General features: G+C 37.0%; 1 protein-coding gene across 1 annotated transcript; it reads right to left on the reverse strand.

The window, feature by feature from the left end:
• Nucleotides 1–1,235: 1,235 nt before the first annotated feature.
• On the reverse strand, nt 1,236–2,727 carry LOC113321271 (B3 domain-containing transcription factor ABI3-like). Its single transcript, XM_026569171.1, has one exon. It carries the CDS (start codon nt 2,692–2,694, stop codon nt 1,339–1,341), a length of 1,356 nt encoding a protein of 451 aa, XP_026424956.1. The 5' UTR covers nt 2,695–2,727; the 3' UTR covers nt 1,236–1,338.
• Nucleotides 2,728–10,282: the final 7,555 nt, after the last annotated feature.

Raw genomic sequence — 10,282 nt, forward strand, 5'->3', positions numbered from 1 at the left:
GAAGCAATCATATATTCGTATGCCTATGTATCAACTTAATGGGAACAAAACTAAAATAACATAAACTAACAGTCTTACACAGTTACACTATATGAGTCCAGTCCAGGTATTCTCTGGGGGTATTTGTAAAAGCTCGTTCAACTGCCACACGGCCCAAGCTTCATGCACCATTCAATCCTGAGATACACTTAACTCTACCTCTTCGGGAAATTGGCTTGATGAACCATCGATCGAATTCAGAGATACCCTTACAAACTCTGCCTCCTGCCTCTTGTCCGTACTTGAACGAACAATCTTCCAGGGAAACGCTGCTGTTTCTGCAATTGACCTCAGAGTAGTAAGCTCCATATGTGCCGCTGCAATATCAATATGAACTGCTTTGACGAAAGCCACGGCTTTTTTCTATGGAGAATATGAAAGTTACTGATTGAAGATGAAAATCATTGGTTGTTTTTCCTACCTGGACAATTTAGTTATTTTCCATTTGAAGTCCAAATCAATTTAGAAAAATGTACCTTGTCTTCAAAAAGTATGATTTTGCACTTCGGAGTGGAGACATTGGTATAGTTCACTTTTTAAATGTGGAAGTTGTGAGATGCACCAAATTTCAATCCATCTAGTCCATATCTGACAGAAATTTACCGCCTGTTTTGACCCACCACTTTTTATAAAGTAGAGTAATATCATTGATTTTCCAGAAAAATCAAGTACACATTATGCTGCGAGTTTGAACAATACATGGCATTTGCTCCAACCAAAAAAGCTAACAGAAGTGCCGCAAAACTACTCAACATGTTCTTGTTAAATTCCAAGATCTAGTTCTTGTTGGGCACCATGCGTAAAGGTATGAGAAACTATTGCAGACATGGGAGAAGCAAAACCCACCACCCAAAACACCTGAACAATTATAGACAAGGTGGTGACAGAAGTAGCCTCGATAAAGCCCAAATAAGAATAGACAAGACCCTCCTAAACATTGTGGAAACCAAAATCTCAGACTGGATATTACTTTTCCTGAAGCAAATAGAAGAGATAATTCAATTCCATAGAAAGACGAAGCTGACTGTTCATATATATAATAATTATAATCTAATTCTTCAAATTACAAGGTAAATTCAAAGTAAACAATCAAAGTTACATGGTGTCAGTTTTCCTCTTTCCATATTTACTATTGATTTGTTTGCGACAGTTAAGAGACTGGGTGGGCCGCGGTGGTGGATTTGCATGTAGCGGCGGACCATCCAAAACCATCATAACCAGGGACATCAAACCACAAACAGTTGTGGGCGGCCGTGGAGACGGAGACGGAGACGGAGACACCCAATTGTTGAAAGTTTGTTAACTAGTGGCCGTTGTATCATTCAAAACCCTAGTTTGCCGCAGTTCCGATGTACTTGTTTGGTGATTGTTTTGTGCATGTCTTTGATGATGAGAAAAAATCTTCCTTTGTTTAGTCATTCTTTTCTTTCTTGCTTCTTTGGTAGCTGAAGAACCCAACCTAGTTAATGATACATCACTGGTACTAGTTATACCATTGCCGCCCTGAAATATTTGATGACATAGTTGATACTGATTTTGATGGTAGTTTGAGCTAGATCTCGACAGAGGTGGTGGTGGTTGAAGATGATGAACATGAGGATCTTGATGATGATATGAAGCACCGCAGGGATGAGAAGAGAGTGAGTAATGATGAGTTAGTGGTGGTGGCTGGTGATGTGGCTGATTTTGAAGATGGTAAGATGCATCGAACGCTGAAGATAGGTAAGAACTTCGACTGAAATGTGGAACAAACATAGAAGGATGTCCACTGATGAAACCCTGCATGGGTTCCGGTGGTGGATAAACTTCATGTCCTGATGCCATAGGATCAGACACAAAAATTGATGGATGTACTACTGCATTTGGTGAGGCATTCCATGGATTAGCAGTTGGTACAAAATTAGATTCAGGAGTGAATGAACTGAACTCATGAGAATCAGGGTTATGGTTTTGATGACTGCTATAAGAAGCTGGAAAGGATGAAGGTTGGCCTTCTTCTTTCAATCTTTTCCTTTGAAGATGATTGTTTTCAACCCATTCAAGGATGAGTTTAAACAGCTGTTTCATTCCTTGTGTTCCTCCACCAAGTCCCTTAGCTGCACATTCAATTGTAGATCTTTTAAGTTTAATACTTCTCAAATCTTCAGCAGAGATGGTTTCTTTGTTTGACTTTAGCCATTCCAAGAAAACCAACGCAAGATCTTCAGATGGCTTATTGTTCTTCTCTTCATTATCATCATTTTCTCCGACTACCAAACACTTTTCGTCCTCTTTATCAAACCCCTTTTCTTCTTCTTCACAAGGAAAGAAACAAGAGGGATCCCAAATATCATCAGTATCAAACAAACCCATTTCACTAAAACCTTCCATAACATCCATGCAGTCTCCAGAATCTAATCGATTAAGCTCATCTTGTTGAATCTCAATTGAATCTGCGGTAGATAATAAGTTTTTGCCATGATATTCTTTTTCTTTAAGATCAGACTTGCCAGCCCAAGAAGCTGATGAAGATGCTGAAGATGTAGCCGATCGATGGTGCTGATGTTGTTGATTCACAGGAGAAGTTGATGGTGGTGCAGAAGAAGAAGAAGAAGATGAGGGTGACGATGAAATGCATGGAAAATCAGGTAAAGGTGGAAAATCTTCATAAGACATCACATGCAGAAGATCTTCTTCGGCACCTACTAGTACCTCATCTTCCCAGTTCATCATAATTTCATAGTTATTACCAGGACTTCTTCTTCTTCTATCATCTTCATCATCATGTTTTTCCTCATTCTCTTGATGATGATTTAGTTCAGTACCATCTCCATACATGTTCTTCATCAACCAAGATTGGTGTTTTTTAAACTGGGACCCTAATATGGTTTTATATTCTAGAGAAAACAGTGGTACTATCTCTGAAAGAAGAGAAAGCACTCAAAATATTTTACGAGGATTAGGATTTGCTTGTGATTAAGGAAGCAAGAAAATATGGATGGAAGCAACAATATAAACCATCTGGTTTCTATCACAATCAAAGTGCCTGTCCCGTCTTATCTACTTTACTTTCTCTTCTCATCTAGTATTTTTTTATATTAAGCAAAACGAGTAACAACTACAACTTGCAAGTATAAAAATACACAAACATAGATTCAACTTTCAAGTATCTACCCGAATAACTAAGTAAGACCAATAGAGAAGAAAATTTGTGTTCTTTAAATGTGGATCTAAATGCAAAATGGAAAGAATAAACACATGGATCTTCTCCTAGAGATCTTTCATACTCCCACAAATAACTTCACTCTTGTTCTTCTTCTTTTGTATTGTTGATCTTCCTTTTTCTAATATGTCTAATTTTGCTTTCGTCAAGGATAAGTACAGATGGTTTTTTGTTGGTTAAAACAACTAATAAGTCAGAGACTCACAGAGATAAAGTAAAAGTGAGACGAAAGAGTAATGGGAGAGAAAAACGTAAAAAACCTCTTTATCTCGGTTTCTCTCAGCCATTTAGCCATACGTTAGCCTCTGAATGGTTAGACATAGCGGTGCAACAGTTTTTAAATGATAACTACATGCAAGTCCTTTTATTCGGATTGTGCGCCATGTAGCCATACGTTTGCATCTAAATGGATTACAATAGCGGTGCGTCAGATTTTTAAATTATTTCCATACAGTCCTTATATGAGTCATTCATCTTGGTTCTCGACTCAAGAATTGTTATCCCAACACGAAAATGCTTCGCATGGTCGTATCCTCCAAAAGCATCCCTATATTGTCCCCCAATACGTGTCTTAAGGTATATGATATTCAGGAGCACATCATTAAGAGTTCACCCTAAGATATTAGCACCTGCAATATCTCGAACACAATCAGAGGAAAAAGAAAAAGCAATAAAAGATGAGACAGTAGAATGCGAAGAATAAGAATTGTATTCACTTAAACTTCGGATTTTCAGTACATCGAAAACAAAGATGAACTTCTCCTGTTTATAAGAGTTAAACTAATCAGTAACTAGCCAGTAAAGAATGAAACGAGATCTCCTAATTTAATGGCACTTCCTATTCAATGGGAACTAATCTAAGTTTCAATCTACAGATTTATTCAAAACTGAAATACAAATGCGTTGAGTTTAAAATTCAAACTCCAACAGCCTCCCTTAAACTCAAACACATAATTACTCACAACTGCAAACACTTAACATCTGTTTCAGCTTGTAAAAAACAATTTTCTTGAATGGTTTAGTGAATATATCTGCAAGCTGCTCCTCTGACTTGCAATACTCCAGAATAATTTCACCATGCTTAACAAGATCACGAATTTTACGAAACTTGAAATCAATATGCTTAGCTCTTCCATGAAACACTGGATTTTTTGCTAAAGCAATTGCAGACTTATTGTCGCAATGAATCTTAGTTACAGAAACTTGATTGACATTCAAGGTTTCCAACAAACGACGTAACCAAATAGCTTGACATGCAGTAGCACTTGCTGCTGTGTATTCTGCTTCAGCAATTGGCAGAGCTACCACTTGTTGCTTCTTTGATGACCAAGAAATTATACTAGAACCCATAAGAAAAATGTAACCAGAAGTACTCATACGATCCATATGATCACCATCCCAATCACTATCAGTATAGACAACAAGTTCATAGTTACTAGACGACGCATAAAAAATACCATCAGTTTGTGTACCTTTTATGTAGCGAAGGATCCTTTTTGCAGCTTGTAGATGAGATTGACTAGGTGCCTCCATGAATCGACTAATCAAACCAACTCTGAATGTAATATCAGACCTAGTTGTTGTTAGGTAGGGTAAACTCACAACTAGGTGATGATAATGAGTTTGATTCACCAACTCATCATTACCAATCTGATCCCATTGCACTCTAGCTTCCACCGGTGTATTGATAGGAGTGCAAGAGTCCATCTTAAACCTCTTTAATACATCAGCAACATACTTCTTTTGGGAAATAAATATGCCCTTATCTCCCTGCACAACTTCAAGTCCAAGAAAATAAGACATGAGACCCATGTCAGTCATCTCAAAGTGACTAATCATAGCCTCCCTGAGCTCAGATATCATACTTGAATTAGAACCGACAAAGATTAAATCATCCACATATAGGCAAACAATAACAATATCTACATTTGTAGTTGTCTTTATGTATAAAGTGGGTTCATGTGGGCAATTCTGAAAACCTTGTTCTTGAAAATAAGAGTCGATACGAGTGTACCATTCTCGTGGTGCCTTCTTAAGTCCATACAGAGCTTTCTTCAGTCGCAAAATCTTGTCTTCCTCCCCTTTCTTTGTAAAACCAACAAGTTGATCCACAAATACTTCTTCTTCAAGTACGCCACTAAGAAATGCTGATTTAACATCCATTTGGTGAAGTTGCCATTTCTTTTGTGCAGCCAAGGAAATAACTAGACATATCGTTTCAAGTCGAGCCACATGAGAAAACACCTCATAGTAATCAACTCAACTCTATCCTTTTCCTTATAGCCCTTCACAACCAGTCGTGCTTTCAACTTGTCCACACTTCCATCAGACTTGTACTTAGTCTTATACACCCACTTGACTCCAATTGATTTCTTTCATGGAGGAAGAGTAGTCATCTCCCAGGTGTCATTCTTGTTGATGTATTGAATTTCTTCATTCATTGCACAAACCCATCCATCGTTGCTTGTTGCTTCTTTATAGCACATGGGATCACAATCTGCAAATAATGCAAAACTAACAAGTTCTTCGTCAGATTCATCATTATCATTAGTTGGGATGTAATCCTGAAAACGAGCAGGAAGAGAATGAGTTCGTGTGGAGACATGAGTTGCTGGCACTTTTTCTGGAGGAGAATCAGGTTTAGAAGTATTCAGATCAAGTGTTGTAGGACTGTCTGGTACAATAGGCATTGCTGATTCGGCTTCTTCATCCTCGATGACATCTAACTCAATTCCCATATGTACCTTTTCTGCACTTATCTATTGCCATGCTTCGTCTTCAAAGAACTCAACATCTCTACTAACAATGACAGCACCGGTGGTTGGATTGAATAGCTTGTAACCATTAGTTATTTCACTATAACCAAGGAAAATACATTTTTCACCTTTTTCATCAAGCTTTTGGCGCTTTTCAGCTGGTACATGAGCGTATGCAACACACCCAAACACACGAAGAGCCGCAACATCTGGTTTATAACCACTCCATGCTTCTTCGGGAGTCATGTCAATAACACTTGTGGTGGGACGCCGGTTCAAAATGTAACCAGCACATGCAACTGCCTCCGCCCAGAATAATTTTGGTAAGCTTTTCTAATGCAACATACTGTGAGCCATCTCAACGATAGTTCTATTTTTCCTTACAGCAACACCGTTTTGTTGTGGAGTATAGCTGGCTGTGAGTTGGTGTCTAATTCTGTGCATTCTACAAAAATCACCAAAAGCAGTGGAATTGTACCCCCCCCCCCCCCCCTATCAGTGCGACGTATCTTCAAACTGCTACCACTTTGCTTCTCAACATAAACTTTGAAATTTTTAAAAGTTTCAAAAGCTTGTGACTTGTTCTTTAGAAAGTAAATCCAAGTCTTTCTACTGTAATCATCAGTGAAAGTAAGAAAATAACGATTACCTCCATGTGATACAGTCTGCATTGGACCACAAAGGTCTGAATATACAATCTCCAACTGTCTTGTTGCTCTTCGTGACTTTCATACTGGAAACGGGTGTCTGTGTTGCTTGCCAAAGATACAACCTTCACAAACTCGATGAACTTCTTCCAATAATGGAATCCCTGTGACCATATCTTTTTTTGCTAAAGAACGAAGTCCGCTGAAGTTAAGATGACCAAATTGAAAATGACACAACCAATTGTCATCTAGAACAATATTGTTGAATGCACAAACAAATTCAGTTTTTATAGGTAGAGGAAATAAACGGGTTTTAGTCATTTTCACCGTAGCAACCAGCTCCTTCTTACGGTTCTCAATAGTACAAACATCATCATCAATGACAAAACGAAGCCCATTCACAGATAATTGTCCCACACTAAACAAATTCCAGTGCAAACTAGGTACGTAAAGAACATCACGAATGCAATGATGGGAATTATCAACTAAGACACTGAGCACTTTACCTTTACCCAAAATAGGAACCTTGGCTTTATTTCTGAAGTTCACTACTCCACGAAAAGATTCATCTAGGTGGGAAAACAAATCCTTGCTACCGCACATATGATTACTGCAATCGGAGTCCAAAAACCAAGTGTCGTTACTGTCATGATCTTCTCGTGATACACTGCAAGCAAAGAAAAACTTTTCTGCTTCCTCAACCTCAACATAATTAGAATGTTCAGAATTCTTCTTTGGCGTCTTAACTTTGCATTCAGTTCTATAATGCTCCCAATTCTTACACTGATAACATTGAACATTGGATTTGTCTTTCTTCTTACGTAGAGAGTCACCTTTGCCGGAAGTTGATGTTATACCTTTGCTGGAGCTTCCCTTTTTAGTAATGACATCTTTACTTTGAATAGCATGTTCCAAAGAACCAATCTTCCTCAGTTTCATTTTGTATTCATAAGCACACAGTGAACCTTCCAGTCCCTGAATGGTTAGAGTAGACAACTCTTTACCCTCTTCTATGGCAGCAACAACGTAATCAAAAGATTCTGTTAGAGACCTCATAATCTTTTCTATAACACGTAAATCTGATATAGTTTCCTCGTTAATTCTTATAACTTATTAACGACAGTTTGCACTCTAGAAAAATATGCAGAAATAGATTCATACTCATACATAGACAAAGTTTCGAATTCACCTCGTAAGGTTTGCAACCTTACACTCTTAACCTTTCCATCACCTTTATAAGCCTTATGTAATATCTCCCACGCATGCTTAGATGTTTTAGCACCTGCAATCTTCTCAAAGACTGCATCATCCAGAGATCGATGTATGAAGTACAAGGCTTTCTTGTCCTTCTTTATGTTCTCAGTCAAATCATCTTTTTGAGCTTGAGGAAGAGCTGCACCAACTGCTGGATCATTTATATCAAATAATCCAGACTCAACAATCCTGAAAACCAAACAAGACTTTCATCTGGATGCTCCATCGATCATAATTTTCCTACTGAACTATAAAACCTGAGGCTGAACTGAATCTTTCATTGTAACCTTTAATCAAACACCTAAACTGCATTGTGTGACCAGCGGAAACACCAAGAATCAAGCACAAGCTCACGATGTCGAATGTAAGATATTAGCACCTGCAATATCTCGAACACAATCTGAGAAAGAAAGCAATAAAAGATAAGACAGTAGAATGTGAAGAATAAGAACTATATTCACTTAAACTTCAGATTTTCAGTAATTGAAAACAAAGATGAACTTCTCCTATTTATAGGAGTTAAACTAGTCACTAACTAGCCAGTAAATAATGAAACGAAATATCCTAATTTAATGGCACTTCCTATTCAATAGGAACTAATTTGAGACTCAATCTACAGACTTATTCAAAACTAAAATACAAATGTGTTGAGTTTAAATATCAAACTCCAACATTCACCACTTTCAGTCTCTGACCGCACATCCTTTTAAGGATTCATCGTTCCCGTACCGTATGAAAGGCTTACATGAGTCTGAACTAATTAGGGGAAAAAATTGAGGAAGATAGTGGTGGATATATAACACTTCCATATCCAACTTATTCATCATTATGAGGTAGAGGCCTTAGACAGGAGTGGTACTTGGGATTTGTTGCTCCCACGTCTGGCATATGAGCATCTTATGTCGTAAAAGGGTGTTTGGGATAAAGTTGATAGTTCAAGAATCAAGGTACAAGTCAAGACTTATCGTCAAAGGATATAGTGAGTTAGATGATACGGATTACTCAGAAACATTTAGTAGTAAAAAAAAGAATCATTATTAGGATTGTTCTTAATCTTGATGTCACTCATAATTTTCCCATCAAATAACTTGATGTGTCAAATGCTTTTCTTCATGGTGATTAAATAAATATTTACATGCAATAATCTCCAAGATTTATTCATCTCATGGGTATCATCTGAAGAAGAGCTTAAATGGGCTGAAACAAGCTATAAGGAAATGGTTTGCAAAACTTATTTCATCTCTTCTTTCTTATGGAAATCTAGAGTCTATTCATTCCATGTTTATTCTTCATTCTGATGATTCGTTTATTGGCTCTGCTTGTATATGTTAATGATATCATTTTAACAGGGAGTTCAGTAAGTATTGTTAGAGCACTGCTCGGTTGAACCCACTAGCGTTGGTATGTCAAGTTAGTTGTCAATTTTAGTTTCCAAAATGCATTCTTGATATAGCATGCTAAAGATAGTTTCGGACTAGATTAGGTCTAAGAAGTTGAATCAAAGCTATCCTTAAAGGATGAAGATTGAAGATTGAAGACTACAAGAACACATCAAAAAGTACTTCATTAACAAAGGTATGTGATTTATTTCATTTGGATTCTTGTTCAATTCTACCTTTCTAATCTATCAAGATATATGCTCACTCTATGGAACAATTCCGATGACGGTAAATGTACATTTATGTATATATGCTTGAGGTTATTTGATTCAGGACCTTGGAGAAAATAACCTTTATCCTTATAAAAAATCTCATATTATAGTGAATGAGCTTACGAATCCAACGAGCCAAGAATCACTCAATTCCGAGTTATAACGATGAAGTTATGAGTGATTTATTAAAGTAACAATTATAAGTGTTGCTGTAATTGTTACAGTTCGTTAGTAGGAAACAATCCATGGGCTATTTGTAACAGTTCACGGACTTGGGCCCAATTATGTGACTAAAAGCTATTTTTGGTCAAGTTGGTGATGTTAGGAAAGATGGATATTAATCCAAACATTTTTGACTACCATATTAAAGTGTTTGTGATAACTTTTAATTCCTGCCTAAGTTAAAATGTGATTTATTCACATAAATAAATATTTGGTAATTAATTATTTATGCATAATATTTATAACTTAGGAAAGACTCTCATAATTAGGAGAGTCTTGAAAAAGGAAAATAGCTTTGCTTAGCTTCCAAGATATTGTTCACTATAAATAAAGGGTTCGTGAGTTTACACGTTTTTCATCCCCTTTTGGAAAATTGGCGTAAGCTTTGCAGGTTGTTTCCATGTCTTCTGTTCTTCGTGAACAAGAGTGAGATAAAAGTCTTTGTATTGGGGATCACAAAGCCAAGTTGAATTAAATCTTCGTGATTGATTATACAACTTGTAATCTAGGT

The sequence above is a fragment of the Papaver somniferum genome, chromosome 11 (genome assembly GCF_003573695.1).
Source record: "Papaver somniferum cultivar HN1 chromosome 11, ASM357369v1, whole genome shotgun sequence".
NCBI lineage: Eukaryota > Viridiplantae > Streptophyta > Magnoliopsida > Ranunculales > Papaveraceae > Papaver > Papaver somniferum.